The following is a 23,236-nucleotide window of genomic DNA, read 5'->3' as shown; positions in this document are numbered from 1 at the left end:
ACTACTACAATAATACCCTTTACATCATTAACCTCCTACAATAATACCCTACAAATCATTTAACTACTACAATAATACCCTTTACATCATTAACCTCCTACAATAATACCCTACAAATCATTTAACTACTACAATAATACACTACAACTCATTTAACTACTACAATAATACACTACAAATCATTTAACTACTACAATAATACACTACAAATCATTTACCTACTACAATAATACACTACAAATCATTTACCTACTACAATAATACCCTTTACCTACTACAATAATACACTACAACTCATTTAACTACTACAATAATACCCTACAAATCATTTACCTACTACAATAATACCCTTTACCTACTACAATAATACCCTACAAATCATTTAACTACTACAATAATACACTACAACTCATTTAACTACTACAATAATACACTACAAATCATTTAACTACTACAATAATACACTACAAATCATTTACCTACTACAATAATGCCCTTTACCTACTACAATAATACACTACAACTCATTTAACTACTACAATAATACACTACAAATCATTTAACTACTACAATAATACCCTTTACCTACTACAATAATACCCTTTACCTACTACAATAATACCCTTTACCTACTACAATAATACCCTTTACCTACTACAATAATACCCTTTACCTACTACAATAATACCCTTTACCTACTACAATAATACCCTTTACCTACTACAATAATACCCTTTACCTACTACAATAATACCCTTTACCTACTACAATAATACCCTACAACTCATTTAACTACTACAATAATACACTACAACTCATTTAACTACTACAATAATACACTACAACTCATTTAACTACTACAATAATGCACTACAACTCATTTAACTACTACAATAATACACTACAACTCATTTAACTACTACAATAATACACTACAAATCATTTAACTACTACAATAATACACTACAACTCATTTAACTACTACAATAATACCCTACAAATCATTTAACTACTACAATAATACACTACAACTCATTTAACTACTACAATAATACCCTACAAATCATTTAACTACTACAATAATACACTACAACTCATTTAACTACTACAATAATACACTACAACTCATTTAACTACTACAATAATACCCTACAAATCATTTAACTACTACAATAATACCCTTTACCTACTACAATAATACCCTACAAATCATTTAACTACTACAATAATACCCTTTACATTAGGCTGTTCAACTGGCGGCCCGCGGACCAGATCCGGCCTGTTTCTTCATTTAGACTGGTCCTTATGAGCGTTAACGAAAGATCTGCCAGACAATCCCCAGTTCAGCGCCAAGCAACATGGTGATTGTCTGACGTGTTGGTTGTTAGCGGTTTCTAGATCTTATTTAGTAGGCACGTTGATTATCTATTTTCTACATATGAGTTTTGGTTTCCAGAGTTTTATGGTTTTTAAAATACAACACATGGGACTCGATAGAGACGGGGACAAAACGACCTCATAGCTGAGGGAAAGGAATTCAGAGGATTTTTTGGTATTCATTTTTAGTTTTATATATATATATATATATCATTTGTATTTATTGTAAATAAGAATTTAATTATTATTTAAGAATTGGTTCTTAAATATATATATATAGATATATTTTAACCTTTTTATTTAACTAGGGCAAGTCATTTAAGAACAAATTCTTATTTACAATGACGGCCTACCGAGGAACAGTGGGTTAACTGGTCTAGGAACAGTGGGTTAACTGGTCTAGGAACAGTGGGTTAACTGGTCTAGGAACAGTGGGTTAACTGGTCTAGGAACAGTGGGTTAACTGGTCTAGGAACAGTGGGTTAACTGGTCTAGGAACAGTGGGTTAACTGGTCTAGGAACAGTGGGTTAACTGGTCTAGGAACAGTGGGTTAACTGGTCTAGGAACAGTGGGTTAACTGGTCTAGGAACAGTAGGGTTAACTGGTCTAGGAACAGTGGGTTAACTGGTCTAGGAACAGTGGGTTAACTTGTCTAGGAACAGTGGGTTAACTGGTCTAGGAACAGTGGGTTAACTGGTCTAGGAACAGTGGGTTAACTGGTCTAGGAACAGTAGGGTTAACTGGTCTAGGAACAGTGGGTTAACTGGTCTAGGAACAGTGGGTTAACTGGTCTAGGAACAGTGGGTTAACTGGTCTAGGAACAGTGGGTTAACTGGTCTAGGAACAGTGGGTTAACTGGTCTAGGAACAGTGGGTTAACTGGTCTAGGAACAGTGGGTTAACTGGTCTAGGAACAGTAGGGTTAACTGGTCTAGGAACAGTGGGTTAACTGGTCTAGGAACAGTGGGTTAACTGGTCTAAGAACAGTGGGTTAACTGGTCTAGGAACAGTGGGTTAACTGGTCTAGGAACAGTAGGGTTAACTGGTCTAGGAACAGTGGGTTAACTGGTCTAGGAACAGTGGGTTAACTGGTCTAGGAACAGTGGGGTTAACTGGTCTAGGAACAGTGGGTTAACTGGTCTAGGAACAGTAGGGTTAACTGCCTTGTTCAGGGGGCAGAACGACATGTTTTTTTACCTTGTCAGCTCGGGGTTTCGATACAGCAACATAATGGGTTACTGGCCCAGCGATCTAACCACTCGGCTACCCTGTCGCTAGGCTACCCTGTCGCTAGGCTACCCTGTCGCTAGGCTACCCTGTTGCTAGGCTACTTGCTTCAGACTGGAATTTACATATTACATCATTGAACTCTCACCATACATTAAGACGGTAGTGTCAACATCACAACACACTGGAGAGGTCGGAGGGTCACCTGATCAGGAAATGACCCCCCTGACACATCCTTCACGACCTTTAACCCCTCTGATGGTAATGAGGCTGTTTATCCCTGTGGTGTCTTTGTTTTGTATTTTTAATGCTTTATTTAAAGAGCTTTATTTAAAGAGCATCTCAACGTCACAAAGAATAAAACATTTTAAAACATTACAAATATGATTTCGAATAAGACAGAACAACAACAAAATTATTGAATAATTAAAACTTAAAAAAAAAAAAAAGACACATTTATAACATATTTGCTTTACTCTCCAGATCAACCTGGGTTTGTGGGACACGGCAGGAAATGACACGTTCAGACAGATCCGTCCGATGTCCTATCAGCAGGCGGATGTGGTCCTGATCTGCTACTCCGTGGCCAACGCCGCCTCCCTCGCCAGCGTCAAGCACAAGTGGCTGGTAGAGGTACGGGACGACCTTTTCCTACTCTCTGAATAGATCCTTCTGGAAGTGTTCTGTGTGTGTGTTTTTATTGGATAGAGAGAGGTGAAAGGTCGGAGAGAGAGTGAGCGGTGGGACGGATTCCAACCTGACGCTACGTAGAACACGCTCTCCAGAGGCAGCAGCTCAGACCGCTAAACCAAACAACCTTTTTCTATTCTTACAGACACGTCTGAAATAATCATTTGAGTCAATTCAGGAAGTAGACACATCAGTAGTTGGATGCTTCAGTAAACTAAAGATCTGATTCCATTTTTGTTTTCTCTCTCTCTCTCTCTGTCTGTCTCTCTCTCTCTCTGTCTCTCTCTCTCTCTGTCTCTCTCTCTCTCTCCCTCTGTCTCTCTCTCTCTCTGTCTCTCTCTCTCTCTCTCTCTCTCTCTCTCTCTCTCTCTCTCTGTCTCTCTCTCTCTGTCTCTCTCTCTCTCTCTCTCTCTCTGTCTCTCTCTCTCTCTCTCTCTCTCTCTCTGTCTCTCTCTGTCTCTCTCTCTCTCTCTCTCTCTCTCTCTCTCTCTCTCTCTCTCTCTCTCTCTCTCTCTCTCTCTCTCTGTCTCTCTCTCTCTCTCTCTCTCTCTCTCTGTCTCTCTCTGTCTCTCTCTCTCTCTCTCTCTCTCTCTGTCTCTCTCTCTCTCTCTCTCTCTCTCTGTCTCTCTCTCTCTCTCTCTCTCTCTCTCTCTCTCTCTCTCTCTGTCTCTCTCTCTCTCTCTCTGTCTCTCTCCCTCTCTCTCTCTCTCTCTCTCTCTCATTGAGAAGCAGTGAGAAGGAATTGGAATTAGGATTTCAGTTCACTTCCTGAGTTGAAATGGAATTGAGCCCAACTCTGGCTTCATATATCCTGTATCAAAACACATGTTTAGAACTATTTGACTATAACAAAATGGTTGTTTTAAAAACATTTTAATGTCATTGTAGGTGCGTGACAACCTTCCCCGTGTCCCGGTGCTGGTGGTGGCCACCCAGACGGACCAGCGTGACTCCGGGCCTCACAGCGCCTCCTGCTCCTCCGCCGCCGAGGGCAAACGCCTCGCTCAGGACATACGGGCCAAGGGATACCTGGAGTGCTCGTCGCTAAGCAACCGCGGCGTGCAGCAAGTGTTCGAGTGTGCGGTGAGGACAGCGGTGAACCAGGCCAGGAAACGGACGCGTCCGCGGATGTTTGATATCAACAGCTGCGTGGTGTTTTGACCTCTGAACCTTTTTTGGGGGGGGGGGGGGGGCTAGGTTGGGGTGGTGCCTAGATTGGGGTGGTGCTGGGTGGATACTGAAGCCTCTAACTACTGCTCTGGGATCAGGTCTCGGGGCCAGTGGCGACTGCAGACTTGGACTCATCACCAGGGACTTGAGACTGGCGGTTTAGTGACTCGACTACATCACTGTGTCTGACTTGAACTGTTCGAGGTCCTGTCTGACCCCATGCCCTGTGGTTTTGGGGGGAACTGAGGTCCTGTCTGACCCCAGGACCTGTGGTTTTGGGGGGAACTGAGATCCTGTCTGACCCCATGCCCTGTGGTTTTGGGGGGAACTGAGATCCTGTCTGACCCCAGGACCTGTGGTTTTGGGGGGAACTGAGGTCCTGTCTGACCCCAGGACCTGTGGTTTTGGGGGAACTCTTGTTTAACTGTTGTTGTTGTTTTTGTTGTTGTGAAAACTATGTAAAACCACAAAAGAACAAACAGGATCATTCCTGGAGGAGCAGAGAGAGAGAGACAAGAGTGGTTAGTGAAGCCGTTTAAATACCCTGAGCCCAGGTGGCTCCTCCAATCAGGAACCGCCCTCCGCCTGCAGGAGGAACCGCCCCTGCACTGCAGAGGAGGGGCCGTGACATTATCCCTGACAAGTTTGTTTTTTTGTTTTTTAATTCTTATTTCAGTTCACAATAAAATAAAACAATACAAGTCGATAACAACTATTTCCGTTCTCCGTCTATAGATGTTAAAAGTTCTCCTTTTGTAAAGGTTTTCTAGCTCAGGTTTGTCCGTTTCCTTTGTTAAATGAATGTTGCCCAACAGTGTGCCTGAACATAATTCATAAATAAATTAATGTTGCCCAACAGTGTGCCTGAACATAATTCATAAATAAATTAATGTTGCCCAACAGTATGCCTGAACATAATTCATAAATAAATAAATGTTGCCCAACAGTGTGCCTGAACATAATTCATAAATAAATAAATGTTGCCCAACAGTATGCCTGAACATAATTCATAAATAAATACATGTTGCCCAACAGTATGCCTGAACATAATTCATAAATAAATTAATGTTGCCCAACAGTATGCCTGAACATAATTCATAAATAAATGAATGTTGCCCAACAGTATGCCTGAACATAATTCATAAATAAATGAATGTCGCCCAACAGTGTGCCTGAACATAATTCATAAATAAATTAATGTTGCCCAACAGTGTGCCTGAACATAATTCATAAATAAATTAATGTTGCCCAACAGTGTGCCTGAACATAATTCATAAATAAATGACCTTCCACCTATCAATTCTACTAAGAAATCAGCATATTTAAAGAGATCTTGGAGTAGGAAAACCAATGTGTTTTTTTTTACAAAGTACTGGTTAGCCATGTACTGTCACATGAATATCTCACGCACACACAGACAGGATGAGGGAGGATGACAGTGTTGTGTTGTGGTGAAGGTTGAGATCAGAGATGATGACCGCAGCAGCTGTAGTTGACAGCCAGTAACAGTCTGGAGCTCATTAACCCTGACAGTAACAGTCTCTGTAACATTAACCCTGACAGTAACAGTCTGGAGCTCATTAACCCTGACAGTAACAGTCTCTGTAACATTAACCCTGACAATAACAGTCTCTGTTACATTAACCCTGACAGTAACAGTCTCTGTAACATTAACCCTGACAGTAACGGTCTGTAATATTAACCCTGACAGTAACAGTCTGGAGCTCATTAACCCTGACAGTAACAGTCTCTGTAACATTAACCCTGTCAGTAACAGTCTCTGTTACATTAACCCTGACAGTAACAGTCTCTGTTACATTAACCCTGACAGTAACAGTCTCTGTTACATTAACCCTGACAGTAACAGTCTCTGTTACATTAACCCTGACAGTAACAGTCTCTGTTACATTAACCCTGACAGTAACAGTCTCTGTAACATTAACCCTGACAGTAACAGTCTGGAGCTCATTAACCCTGACAGTAACAGTCTCTGTTACATTAACCCTGACAGTAACAGTCTCTGGTACATTAACCCTGAGAGTAACAGTCTCTGTAACATTAACCCTGACAGTAACAGTCTGGAGCTCATTAACCCTGACAGTAACAGTCTCTGTTACATTAACCCTGACAGTAACAGTCTCTGTTACATTAACCCTGACAGTAACAGTCTGGAGCTCATTAACCCTGACAGTAACAGTCTCTGTTACATTAACCCTGACAGTAACAGTCTCTGTTACATTAACCCTGACAGTAACATTCTCTGTTACATTAACCCTGACAGTAACAGTCTCTGTTACATTAACCCTGACAGTAACATTCTATGTAGATCAATACACTGACTGACTGATATGTTATGTACCTACAGATCAATACACTGACTGACTGATATGTTATGTACCTCTAGATCAATACACTGACTGATATGTTATGTACCTCTAGATCAATACACTGACTGATATGTTATGTACCTACAGATCAATACACTGACTGACTGATATGTTATGTACCTATAGATCAATACACTGACTGATATGTTATGTACCTATAGATCAATACACTGACTGATATGTTATGTACCTATAGATCAATACACTGACTGACTGGTATGTTATGTACCTATAGATCAATACACTGACTGACTGATATGTTATGTACCTCTAGATCAATACACTGACTGATATGTTATGTACCTATAGATCAATACACTGACTGACTGATATGTTATGTACCTATAGATCAATACACTGACTGACTGATATGTTATGTACCTATAGATCAATACACTGACTGATATGTTATGTACCTCTAGATCAATACACTGACTGATATGTTATGTACCTATAGATCAATACACTGACTGACTGATATGTTATGTACCTATAGATCAATACACTGACTGACTGATATGTTATGTACCTCTAGATCAATACACTGACTGATATGTTATGTACCTATAGATCAATACACTGACTGACTGATATGTTATGTACCTCTAGATCAATACACTGACTGACTGATATGTTATGTACCTATAGATCAATACACTGACTGACTGATATGTTATGTACCTATAGATCAATATACTGACTGATATGTTATGTACCTATAGATCAATACACTGACTGACTGATATGTTAAGTACCTACAGATCAATACACTGACTGACTGATATGTTATGTACCTCTAGATCAATACACTGACTGACTGATATGTTATGTACCTATAGATCAATACACTGACTGACTGATATGTTATGTACCTCTAGATCAATACACTGACTGACTGATATGTTATGTACCTATAGATCAATATACTGACTGATATGTTATGTACCTATAGATCAATACACTGACTGACTGATATGTTAAGTACCTACAGATCAATACACTGACTGACTGATATGTTATGTACCTCTAGATCAATACACTGACTGACTGATATGTTATGTACCTCTAGATCAATACACTGACTGATATGTTATGTACCTATAGATCAATACACTGACTGATATGTTATGTACCTATAGATCAATACACTGACTGATATGTTATGTACCTATAGATCAATACACTGACTGACATGTTATGTACCTATATATCAATACACTGACTGATATGTTATGTACCTATAGATCAATATACTGACTGACTGATATGTTATGTACCTATAGATCAATACACTGACTGACTGATATGTTATGTACCTCTAGATCAATACACTGACTGATATGTTATGTACCTATAGATCAATACACTGACTGACTGATATGTTATGTACCTCTAGATCAATACACTGACTGACTGATATGTTATGTACCTATAGATCAATACACTGACTGACTGATATGTTATGTACCTATAGATCAATATACTGACTGATATGTTATGTACCTATAGATCAATACACTGACTGACTGATATGTTAAGTACCTACAGATCAATACACTGACTGACTGATATGTTATGTACCTCTAGATCAATACACTGACTGACTGATATGTTATGTACCTATAGATCAATACACTGACTGACTGATATGTTATGTACCTCTAGATCAATACACTGACTGATATGTTATGTACCTATAGATCAATACACTGACTGATATGTTATGTACCTATAGATCAATACACTGACTGATATGTTATGTACCTATAGATCAATACACTGACTGACATGTTATGTACCTATATATCAATACACTGACTGATATGTTATGTACCTATAGATCAATATACTGACTGACTGATATGTTATGTACCTATAGATCAATACACTGACTGACTGATATGTTATGTACCTATAGATCAATACACTGACTGATATGTTATGTACCTATAGATCAATACACTGACTGATATGTTATGTACCTATAGATCAATACACTGACTGATATGTTATGTACCTATAGATCAATACACTGACTGACTGATATATTATGTACCTCTAGATCAATACACTGACTGATATGTTATGTACCTATAGATCAATACACTGACTGACTGATATATTATGTACCTATAGATCAATACACTGACTGATATGTTATGTACCTATAGATCAATACACTGACTGACTGATATGTTATGTACCTACAGATCAATACACTGACTGATATGTTATGTACCTCTAGATCAATACACTGACTGATATGTTATGTACCTCTAGATCAATACACTGACTGATATGTTATGTACCTATAGATCAATACACTGACTGATATGTTATGTACCTATAGATCAATACACTGACTGACTGATATGTTATGTACCTATAGATCAATACACTGACTGACTGATATATTATGTACCTATAGATCAATACACTGACTGACTGATATATTATGTACCTATAGATCAATACACTGACTGATATGTTATGTACCTATAGATCAATACACTGACTGACTGATATGTTATGCACCTCTAGATCAATACACTGACTGATATGTTATGTACCTATAGATCAATACACTGACTGATATGTTATGTACCTATCGATCAATACACTGACTGACTGATATGTTATGTACCTATAGATCAATACACTGACTGACTGATATGTTATGTACCTATAGATCAATACACTGACTGACTGATATGTTATGTACCTATAGATCAATACACTGACTGATATGTTATGTACCTATAGATCAATACACTGACTGATATGTTATGTACCTATAGATCAATACACTGACTGACTGATATGTTATGTACCTCTAGATCAATACACTGACTGACTGATATGTTATGTACCTATAGATCAATACACTGACTGACTGATATGTTATGTACCTATAGATCAATACACTGACTGACTGATATGTCATGTACCTATAGATCAATACACTGACTGACTGATATGTTATGTACCTACAGATCAATACACTGACTGATATGTTATGTACCTATAGATCAATACACTGACTGATATGTTATGTACCTATAGATCAATACACTGACTGACTGATATGTTATGTACCTCTAGATCAATACACTGACTGATATGTTATGTACCTATAGATCAATACACTGACTGATATGTTATGTACCTATAGATCAATACACTGACTGACTGGTATGTTATGTACCTATAGATCAATACACTGACTGACTGATATGTTATGTACCTCTAGATCAATACACTGACTGATATGTTATGTACCTATAGATCAATACACTGACTGATATGTTATGTACCTCTAGATCAATACACTGACTGACTGATATGTTATGTACCTATAGATCAATACACTGACTGATATGTTATGTACCTATAGATCAATACACTGACTGACTGATATGTTATGTACCTATAGATCAATACACTGACTGACTGATATGTTATGTACCTATAGATCAATACACTGACTGATATGTTATGTACCTATAGATCAATACACTGACTGACTGATATGTTATGTACCTACAGATCAATACACTGACTGATATGTTATGTACCTATAGATCAATACACTGACTGACTGATATGTTATGTACCTATAGATCAATACACTGACTGACTGATATGTTATGTACCTATAGATCAATACACTGACTGACTGATATGTTATGTACCTACAGATCAATACACTGACTGACTGATATGTTATGTACCTATAGATCAATACACTGACTGATATGTTATGTACCTATAGATCAATACACTGACTGACTGATATGTTATGTACCTATAGATCAATACACTGACTGACTGATATGTTATGTACCTACAGATCAATACACTGACTGACTGATATGTTATGTACCTACAGATCAATACACTGACTGATATGTTATGTACCTATAGATCAATACACTGACTGACTGATATGTTATGTACCTATAGATCAATACACTGACTGACTGATATGTTATGTACCTCTAGATCAATACACTGACTGATATGTTATGTACCTATAGATCAATACACTGACTGACTGATATGTTATGTACCTATAGATCAATACACTGACTGACTGATATGTTATGTACTTACAGATCAATACACTGACTGATATGTTATGTACCTACAGATCAATACACTGACTGATATGTTATGTACCTATAGATCAATACACTGACTGATATGTTATGTACCTACAGATCAATACACTGACTGATATGTTATGTACCTATAGATCAATACACTGACTGATATGTTATGTACCTATAGATCAATACACTGACTGACTGATATGTTATGTACCTCTAGATCAATACACTGACTGACTGATATGTTATGTACCTACAGATCAATACACTGACTGATATGTTATGTACCTACAGATCAATACACTGACTGATATGTTATGTACCTATAGATCAATACACTGACTGACTGATATGTTATGTACCTATAGATCAATACACTGACTGACTGATATGTTATGTACCTACAGATCAATACACTGACTGATATGTTATGTACCTATAGATCAATACACTGACTGATATGTTATGTACCTACAGATCAATACACTGACTGATATGTTATGTACCTATAGATCAATACACTGACTGATATGTTATGTACCTATAGATCAATACACTGACTGACTGATATGTGATGTACCTCTAGATCAATACACTGACTGACTGATATGTTATGTACCTACAGATCAATACACTGACTGATATGTTATGTACCTACAGATCAATACACTGACTGATATGTTATGTACCTATAGATCAATACACTGACTGACTGATATGTTATGTACCTATAGATCAATACACTGACTGACTGATATGTTATGTACCTACAGATCAATACACTGACTGATATGTTATGTACCTATAGATCAATACACTGACTGTAAATCAGTCTGAATACGAGTGTTCATTACATAAACACTTAAGAACAATGTAAATGAGACTCTGTTAAAATATGACTTTGTTCCCAGACGAGACCAGGTTTAATGTGTGTCTGGGAAACCAGTCCTCAGTCTCTCTACCTCTGTAGCACCAATATGATCATACTACAGTATAGTCTGTCTGTAGCACCTATATGATCATACTACAGTATAGTCTGTCTGTAGCACCAATATGATCATACTACAGTATAGTCTGTCTGTAGCACCAATATGATCATACTACAGTATAGTCTGTCTGTAGCACCAATATGATCATACTACAGTATAGTCTGTCTGTAGCACCAATATGATCATACTACAGTATAGTCTGTCTGTAGCACCAATATGATCATACTACAGTATAGTCTGTCTGTAGCACCTATATGATCATACTACAGTATAGTCTGTCTGTAGCACCAATATGACCATACTGCAGTATAGTCTGTCACGTTGTAACACAACAATATAAACTCCAAACTCAGACTGCTTAAACTCCAAACTCAGACTGCTTCAAACTCCAAACTCAGACTGCTTCAAACTCCAAACTCAGACTGCTTCAAACTCCAAACTCAGACTGCTTCAAACTCCAAACTCAGACTGCTTCAAACTCCAAACTCAGACTGCTTCAAACTCCAAACTCAGACTGCTTCACTCTGTTTTAGGAGTCATGACAATCTGCGAAGGCAACACACGCTGTCAGAGCTGTAGTCACACAGAGCTGTGGTCAAAGTGCTCTCATCTCAACAGCACTACGCTCTCAAATGCTTCTCTCCTACAACCCCCATCACATGAAACTATCTCTCTCTCTTCCTTCTCTCTCTCTTCCTTCTCTCTCTCTCCCCCTGTCTCTCTCTCTCTCTCTCTCTCTCTCTCTCTCTCTCTCTCTCTCTCTCTCTCCTTCTCTCTCTCTCCCCCTGTCTCTCTCTCTGTCTCTCTCTCTCTCTCTCTTCCTTCTCTCTCTCTTCCTTCTCTCTCTCTCCCCCTGTCTCTCTCTCTCTCTCTCTCTCTCTCTGTCTCTCTCTCTCTTCCTTCTCTCTCTCTCCCCCTGTCTCTCTCTCTCTCTCTCTCTCTCTCCCCCTGTCTCTCTCTTTCTCTCCCCCTGTCTCTCTCTATCTCCCCTGTCTCTCTCTCTCTCCCCCTGTCTCTCTCTATCTCCCCTGTCTCTCTCTCTCTCCCCCCCTGTCTCTCTCTCTCTCCCCCCCTGTCTCTGTCTCTCTCTCTTTCTCTCCCCCTGTCTCTCTCTCTCTCTCTCTCTCCCCCCCTGTCTCTCTCTTTCTGTCCCCCTGTCTCTCTCTCTCACTCCCCGTCTCTCTCCCTCTCTCTCTCTCCCTGTCTCTCTCTCTCTCTCCCCCTCTCTCTCTCTCTATCTCCCCCTGTCTCTCTCTTCCTCCCCATATATCTCTCCCTCTCTCTCTCTCATCCTCCCCCCTTCTCTCTCCCTCTCTCTCTCTTCCTCCCCATATCTCTCCCTCTCTCTCTCTCATCCTCCCCCCCTCTCTCCCTCTCTCTCTCTTCCTCCCCATATCTCTCCCTCTCTCTCTCTTCCTCCCCATATCTCTCCCTCTCTCTCTCTTCCTCCCCATATCTCTCCCTCTCTCTCTCTCATCCTCCCCCCCTCTCTCCCTCTCTCTCTCTTCCTCCCCATATCTCTCCCTCTCTCTCTCTTCCTCCCCATATCTCTCCCTCTCTCTCTCTTCCTCCCCATATCTCTCCCTCTCTCTCTCATCCTCCCCATATCTCTCCCTCTGTCTCTCTCTCATCCCCCCCCTCTCTCTCCCTCTCTCTCTCTTCCTCCCCATATCTCTCCCTCTGTCTCTCTCTCATCCTCCCCCCCTCTCTCTCTTTTCCTCCCCCTGTCTCTCTCTCTCTCTCTCATCCTCCCCACCCCTCCCTCTCCCCCCTCTCCTCTCATCGCCCTCCTCCTTCCCTCCCCACCCCACCCTCCACCTCCCACAGCAGCAGGAAACACCTGTTCTATCAGCTCTTCACCACAGAAACTCAGTGACACACTGAAGCCTCTAACAGCGGTTTGCACTATGACAGTTCCTGTCTAAATAATGCTTAGTTACAACCCAGTGTTAGTGAGAAATGTACATATAGTATTATATACCTTAACAACAGTATTATATACCTTAACAACATTATTATATACCTTAACAACAGCAACAGTATTATATACCTTAACAACAGTATTATGTACCTTAACAACAGTATTATATACCTTAACAACAGGATTATATATTGTACAGTATTAAATATTATACAATCATTATATAGTATAATGTACTAAATATATTATCGGCAGTATTATATATCATACAGTATTACATTTTATACAGTATTATATACCTTCCCAACAGTAGTATATATTATACAGTAGTATATACCTTACCAACAGTAGTATATATTATACAGTATTATATATTATACAGTAGTATATATTATACAGTATTATATACCTTCCCAACAGTAGTATATATTATACAGTAGTATATATTATACAGTAGTATATATTATACAGTATTATATACCTTCCCAACAGTAGTATATATTATACAGTAGTATATATTATACAGTAGTATATATTATACAGTATTATATACCTTACCAACAGTAGTATATATTATACAGTAGTATATATTATACAGTAGTATATATTATACAGTAGTATATACCTTACCAACAGTAGTATATATTATACAGTAGTATATATTATACAGTATTATATATTATACAGTAGTATATACCTTACCAACAGTAGTATATATTATACAGTAGTATATACCTTACCAACAGTAGTATATATTATACAGTAGTATATACCTTACCAACAGTAGTATATATTATACAGTAGTATATACCTTACCAACAGTAGTATATATTATACAGTAGTATATACCTTACCAACAGTAGTATATATTATACAGTAGTATATACCTTACCAACAGTAGTATATATTATACAGTAGTATATATTATACAGTAGTATATACCTTACCAACAGTAGTATATATTATACAGTAGTATATATTATACAGTAGTATATATTATACAGTAGTATATATTATACAGTATTATATACCTTACCAACAGTAGTATATATTATACAGTAGTATATATTATACAGTAGTATATATTATACAGTAGTATATACCTTACCAACAGTAGTATATATTATACAGTAGTATATATTATACAGTAGTATATATTATACAGTAGTATATACCTTACCAACAGTAGTATATATTATACAGTATTATATACCTTACCAACAGTAGTATATATTATACAGTAGTATATATTATACAGTAGTATATATTATACAGTAGTATATACCTTACCAACAGTAGTATATATTATACAGTAGTATATATTATACAGTAGTATATATTATACAGTAGTATATACCTTACCAACAGTAGTATATATTATACAGTAGTATATATTATACAGTAGTATATATTATACAGTAGTATATACCTTACCAACAGTAGTATATATTATACAGTAGTATATATTATACAGTAGTATATACCTTACCAACAGTAGTATATATTATACAGTATTATATACCTTACCAACAGTAGTATATATTATACAGTAGTATATATTATACAGTAGTATATATTATACAGTAGTATATACCTTACCAACAGTAGTATATATTATACAGTAGTATATATTATACAGTAGTATATATTATACAGTAGTATATATTATACAGTAGTATATACCTTACCAACAGTAGTATATATTATTATTTTTTTATTTTTATTTTTTTATTTTACCTTTATTTAACTAGGCAAGTCAGTTAAGAACAAATTCTTATTTTCAATGACGGCCTGGGAACAGTGGGTTAACTGCCTGTTCAGGGGCAGAACGACAGATTTGTACCTTGTCAGCTCGGGGGTTTGAACTCGCAACCTTCCGGTTACTAGTCCAACTCTCTAACCACTAGGCTACCCTGCCGCAGTATATATTATACAGTAGTATATATTATACAGTAGTATATACCTTACCAACAGTAGTATATATTATACAGTAGTATATACCTTACCAACAGTAGTATATATTATACAGTATTATATACCTTCCCAACAGTAGTATATATTATACAGTAGTATATACCTTACCAACAGTATTATATATTATACAGTAGTATATACCTTACCAACAGTAGTATATACCTTCCCAACAGTAGTATATACCTTACCAACAGTAGTATATATTATACAGTAGTATATACCTTACCAACAGTATTATATATTATACAGTAGTATATACCTTACCAACAGTAGTATATACCTTCCCAACAGTAGTATATACCTTACCAACAGTAGTATATATTATACAGTAGTATATACCTTCCCAACAGTATTATATATTATACAGTAGTATATACCTTCCCAACAGTAGTATATACCTTACCAACAGTAGTATATATTATACAGTAGTATATACCTTCCCAACAGTAGTATATACCTTACCAACAGTAGTATATATTATACAGTAGTATATACCTTACCAACAGTATTATATATTATACAGTAGTATATATTATACAGTAGTATATACCTTACCAACAGTAGTATATATTATACAGTAGTATATATTATACAGTAGTATATATTATACAGTAGTATATACCTTACCAACAGTAGTATATACCTTCCCAACAGTAGTATATATTATACAGTAGTATATATTATACAGTAGTATATATTATACAGTAGTATATATTATACAGTAGTATATACCTTACCAACAGTAGTATATACCTTCCCAACAGTATTATATATTATACAGTAGTATATATTATACAGTAGTATATATTATACAGTAGTATATATTATACAGTAGTATATATTATACAGTATTATATACCTTCCCAACAGTAGTATATATTATACAGTAGTATATATTATACAGTAGTATATATTATACAGTAGTATATACCTTACCAACAGTAGTATATACCTTCCCAACAGTAGTATATATTATACAGTAGTATATATTATACAGTAGTATATACCTTCCCAACAGTAGTATATATTATACAGTAGTATATATTATACAGTAGTATATATTATACAGTAGTATATATTATACAGTATTATATACCTTACCAACAGTAGTATATACCTTACCAACAGTAGTATATATTATACAGTAGTATATATTATACAGTAGTATATATTATACAGTAGTATATACCTTACCAACAGTAGTATATACCTTACCAACAGTAGTATATATTATACAGTAGTATATATTATACAGTAGTATATACCTTACCAACAGTAGTATATACCTTCCCAACAGTAGTATATATTATACAGTAGTATATATTATACAGTAGTATATACCTTCCCAACAGTAGTATATATTATACAGTAGTATATACCTTACCAACAGTAGTATATACCTTACCAACAGTAGTATATATTATACAGTAGTATATATTATACAGTAGTATATATTATACAGTATTATATATTATACAGTAGTATATACCTTACCAACAGTAGTATATATTATACAGTAGTATATATTATACAGTAGTATATATTATACAGTAGTATATATTATACAGTAGTATATACCTTACCAACAGTAGTATATATTATACAGTAGTATATACCTTACCAACAGTAGTATATACCTTCCCAACAGTAGTATATATTATACAGTAGTATATATTATACAGTAGTATATACCTTACCAACAGTAGTATATACCTTCCCAACAGTAGTATATATTATACAGTAGTATATATTATACAGTAGTATATATTATACAGTATTATATACCTTACCAACAGTAGTATATATTATACAGTATTATATACCTTCCCAACAGTAGTATATATTATACAGTAGTATATATTATACAGTAGTATATATTATACAGTAGTATATATTATACAGTAGTATATATTATACAGTATTATATACCTTACCAACAGTAGTATATATTATACAGTAGTATATACCTTACCAACAGTAGTATATATTATACAGTAGTATATACCTTCCCAACAGTAGTATATATTATACAGTAGTATATATTATACAGTAGTATATATTATACAGTAGTATATATTATACAGTATTATATATTATACAGTATTATATACCTTACCAACAGTAGTATATATTATACAGTATTATATACCTTACCAACATTAGTATATACCTTACCAACAGTAGTATATATTATACAGTAGTATATATTATACAGTATTATATATTATACAGTAGTATATATTATACAGTAGTATATACCTTACCAACAGTAGTATATATTATACAGTATTATATACCTTACCAACAGTAGTATATATTATACAGTAGTATATATTATTATACAGTAGTATATATTATACAGTAGTATATATTATACAGTAGTATATACCTTACCAACAGTAGTATATACCTTACCAACAGTAGTATATATTATACAGTAGTATATACCTTCCCAACAGTAGTATATACCTTACCAACAGTAGTATATATTATACAGTAGTATATACCTTACCAACAGTAGTATATATTATACAGTATTATATACCTTCCCAACAGTAGTATATACCTTACCAACAGTAGTATATATTATACAGTAGTATATACCTTACCAACAGTAGTATATATTATACAGTAGTATATACCTTACCAACAGTAGTATATACCTTACCAACAGTATTATATACCTTACCAACAGTAGTATATATTATACAGTAGTATATACCTTACCAACAGTATTATATAGTATTTATGTAGTATTATGTACAGTGGTGGAAAAAGTACTAAATTGTCATACTATAGAAAATGACTCAAGTAAAAGTGAAAGTCACCCAGTAAAATACTACTTGACTAAAAGTCAAAGTATTTGGTTTTAAATATACTTAACTATCAAAAGTAAAGGTAATTGCGAAAATATATATTAAGGAGTAAAAGTGTTAATAATTTAAAATTCCTTAAATTTTGTGATGGCACCATTTTCTTAAAAAAAAAAAATTGACGGATAGCCAGGGGCCACACTCCAACACTCAGACATCATTTACAGATAGCCAGGGGCCACACTCCAACACTCAGACATCATTTACAGATAGCCAGGGGCCACACTCCAACACTCAGACATCATTTACAGATAGCCAGGGGCCACACTCCAACACTCAGACATAATTTACAGATAGCCAGGGGCCACACTCCAACACTCAGACATCATTTACAGATAGCCAGGGGCCACACTCCAACACTCAGACATCATTTACAGATAGCCAGGGGCCACACTCCAACACTCAACACTCCAACACTCAACACTCCAACACTCAAACACTCTGCCAGATCAGAGGCAGTAGGGATGACCAGGGAGGTTCTCTGTTTAGTGGTCCTCCAGATCAGAGGCAGTAGGGATGACCAGGGATGTTCTCTGTTTAGTGAGTCCTCCAGGTCAGAGGCAGTAGGGATGACCAGGGATGTTCTCTGTTTAGTGAGTCCTCCAGATCAGAGGCAGTAGGGATGACCAGGGATGTTCTCTGTTTAGTGAGTCCTCCAGATCAGAGGCAGTAGGGATGACCAGGGGTGTTCTCTGTTTAGTGAGTCCTCCAGGTCAGAGGCAGTAGGGATGACCAGGGATGTTCTCTGTTTAGTGAGTCCTCCAGATCAGAGACAGTAGGGATGACCAGGGATGTTCTCTGTTTAGTGAGTCCTCCAGATCAGAGGCAGTAGGGATGACCAGGGTTGTCAGGGAAAATGTATGAAGTAAAAAGTACATTATTTTCTTTAGGAATATAGAGAGGTAAAAGTTGTCAAAAATATGAAAAGTAAAGTACAGATACACCCCAAAAAACAACTTAGGTAGTACTTTAAAGTATTTTTACTGAAGTACTTACTTATTTTCCAGCATAATTTGCAAATAAATTCATTAAAAATCCTACAATTTGATTTTCTGGATTTTTTCTCATTTTGTCTGTCATAGTTGAAGTGTACCTATGATGAAAATTACAGGCCTCTCTCATCTTTTTAAGTGGGAGAACTTGCACAATTGGTGGCTGACTAAATACTTTTTTGCCCCACTGTATATACCGTACCAAAAGTAGTATATAGTATTATAAACCTTACCAACAGTATTATATAGTATTGTATACCTTACCAAAAGTATTATAGAGTATTATAAACCTTACCAACAGTATTATAGAGTATTATAAACCTTACCAACAGTATTATATAGTATTGTATACCTTACCAAAAGTATTATAGAGTATTATAAACCTTACCAACAGTATTATATATTATATAGTATTATATATTGTATAGTATTATAAACCTTACCAAACGTTGTATATAGTATTATAAACCATACCAACAATATTATATATTATATAGTATTATATATACCTTACCAACAGTATTATATAGTATTATAAACCTTACAAACAATATTATATAGTATTGTATATACCTTACCAACAGTATTATATAGTATTATAAACCTTACCAACAATATTATATATTATATAGTATTATATATACCTTACCAACAGTATTATATAGTATTATAAACCTTACCAACAATATTATATATTATATAGTATTATATATACCTTACCAACAGTATTATATAGTATTATTAACCTTACCAACAGTATTATATAGTATTATTAACCTTACCAACAGTATTATATAGTATTATTAACCTTACCAACAGTATTATATAGTATTATAAACCTTACCAACAGTATTATATAGTATTATAAACCTTACCAACAGTATTATATAGTATTGTATATACCTTACCAACAGTATTATATAGTATTATAAACCATACCAACAGTATTATATATTATATAGTATTATATACCTTACCAAAAGTATTATAGAGTATTATAAACCTTACCAACAGTATTATAGAGTATTATAAACCCTACCAACAGTATTATAGAGTATTATAAACCCTACCAACAGTATTATATAGTATTATAAACCTTACCAACAGTATTATATAGTATTATAAACCTTACCAACAGTATTATATAGTATTATATACCTTACCAACAGTATTATATAGTATTATAAACCTTACCAACAGTATTAAAGAGTATTATAAACCTTACCAACAGTATTATAGAGTATTATAAACCTTACAAACAGTAATATATAGTATTAAAAACCTTACCAACAGTATTATATAGTATTATAAACCTTACCAACAGTATTATATATTATATAGTATTATATATTGTATAGTATTATAAACCTTACCAAAAGTTGTATATAGTATTATAAACCTTACCAACAATATTATATATTATATAGTATTATATATACCTTACCAACAGTATTATATAGTATTATAAACCTTACCAACACTATGAAATAACACATATGGAATCATGTAGTAACCAAAAAAAAGTGTTAAACAAGTCAAAATATATTTTATATTTTAGATTCTTCAAAGTAGCTACCCTTTGCCTTGATGACAGCTTTGCACACTCTTGGCATTCTCTCAACCAGCTTCATGAGGTATGCATTTCAATTAACGGGTGTGCCTTGTTAAAAGTTAATTTGTGCATTTTTTCCCCCTTCTTAATGCGTTTGAGCCAATCAGTTGTTTTGTGACAAGGTAGGGGTGGTATACAGAAGATAGCCCTATTTGTTAAAAGACCAAGTCCATATTATGTCAAGAACATAGAATGTCAAGAACTTTGAAAGTTTCTTCAAGTGCCGTCGCTAAAACCACCAAGCGCCATGATGAAACTGGCTCTCATGAGGACCACCACAGACCCAGAGTTACCTCTGCTAAAACCACCAAGCGCCTTGATGAACCTGGCTCTCATGAGGACCACCACAGACCCAGAGTTACCTCTGCTGCAGAGGATGAGTTCATTAGAGTTACCAGCCTCAGACCCAGAAGTACCTCTGCTGCAGAGGATGAGTTCAGTAGAGTTAACTGGCTCTCATGAGGACCAACACAGGAAAGACCCAGAGGTACCTCTGCTGAATAGGACAAGTTCATTAGAGTTACCAGCCTCAGACCCAGAAGTACCTCTGCTGCAGAGGATGAGTTCAGTAGAGTTAACTGGCTCTCATGAGGACCAACACAGGAAAGACCCAGAGGTACCTCTGCTGAATAGGACAAGTTCATTAGAGTTACCAGCCTCAGACCCAGAGGTACCTCTGCTGCAGAGGATGAGTTCAGTAGAGTTAACTGGCTCTCATGAGGACCAACACAGGAAAGACCCAGAGGTACCTCTGCTGAATAGGACAAGTTCATTAGAGTTACCAGCCTCAGACCCAGAAGTACCTCTGCTGCAGAGGATGAGTTCAGTAGAGTTAACTGGCTCTCATGAGGACCAACACAGGAAAGACCCAGAGGTACCTCTGCTGAATAGGACAAGTTCATTAGAGTTACCAGCCTCAGACCCAGAAGTACCTCTGCTGCAGAGGATGAGTTCATTAGAGTTAACTGGCTCTCATGAGGACCAACACAGGAAAGACCCAGAGGTACCTCTGCTGAATAGGACAAGTTCATTAGAGTTACCAGCCTCAGACCCAGAGGTACCTCTGCTGCAGAGGATGAGTTCAGTAGAGTTACCAGCCTCAGACCCAGAAGTACCTCTGCTGCAGAGGATGAGTTCATTAGAGTTAACTGGCTCTCATGAGGACCAACACAGGAAAGACCCAGAGGTACCTCTGCTGAATAGGACAAGTTCATTAGAGTTACCAGCCTCAGACCCAGAAGTACCTCTGCTGCAGAGGATGAGTTCAGTAGAGTTAACTGGCTCTCATGAGGACCAACACAGGAAAGACCCAGAGGTACCTCTGCTGAATAGGACAAGTTCATTAGAGTTACCAGCCTCAGACCCAGAAGTACCTCTGCTGCAGAGGATGAGTTCATTAGAGTTAACTGGCTCTCATGAGGACCAACACAGGAAAGACCCAGAGGTACCTCTGCTGAATAGGACAAGTTCATTAGAGTTACCAGCCTCAGACCCAGAGGTACCTCTGCTGCAGAGGATGAGTTCAGTAGAGTTACCAGCCTCAGACCCAGAAGTACCTCTGCTGCAGAGGATGAGTTCATTAGAGTTAACTGGCTCTCATGAGGACCAACACAGGAAAGACCCAGAGGTACCTCTGCTGAATAGGACAAGTTCATTAGAGTTACCAGCCTCAGACCCAGAGGTACCTCTGCTGCAGAGGATGAGTTCATTAGAGTTACCAGCCTCAGACCCAGAAGTACCTCTGCTGCAGAGGATGAGTTCATTAGAGTTACCATCCTCAGACCCAGAAGTACCTCTGCTGCAGAGGATGAGTTCATTAGAGTTAACTGGCTCTCATGAGGACCAACACAGGAAAGACCCAGAGGTACCTCTGCTGAATAGGACAAGTTCATTAGAGTTACCAGCCTCAGACCCA

At 36.4% G+C, this 23,236-nt stretch overlaps 1 protein-coding gene across 1 annotated transcript in view; it reads left to right on the top strand.

The window, feature by feature from the left end:
- Positions 1 to 5,176, top strand: part of LOC139419746 (rho-related GTP-binding protein RhoH-like) — a 6,754-nt gene extending 1,578 nt beyond the window's left edge. The window contains exons 2-3 of the mRNA XM_071169740.1: positions 3,088 to 3,237; positions 4,183 to 5,176. Coding sequence (XP_071025841.1) covers positions 3,088 to 3,237; positions 4,183 to 4,455 — 423 coding nt within the window. The 3' untranslated portion in view covers positions 4,456 to 5,176. The remainder of the gene's footprint in view (positions 1 to 3,087; positions 3,238 to 4,182) is intronic.
- Positions 5,177 to 23,236: the final 18,060 nt, after the last annotated feature.

This window comes from Oncorhynchus clarkii, chromosome 10 (genome assembly GCF_045791955.1).
Source record: "Oncorhynchus clarkii lewisi isolate Uvic-CL-2024 chromosome 10, UVic_Ocla_1.0, whole genome shotgun sequence".
Taxonomy (NCBI): domain Eukaryota; kingdom Metazoa; phylum Chordata; class Actinopteri; order Salmoniformes; family Salmonidae; genus Oncorhynchus; species Oncorhynchus clarkii.
This window is presented reverse-complemented; position numbering and strand designations above follow the sequence as displayed.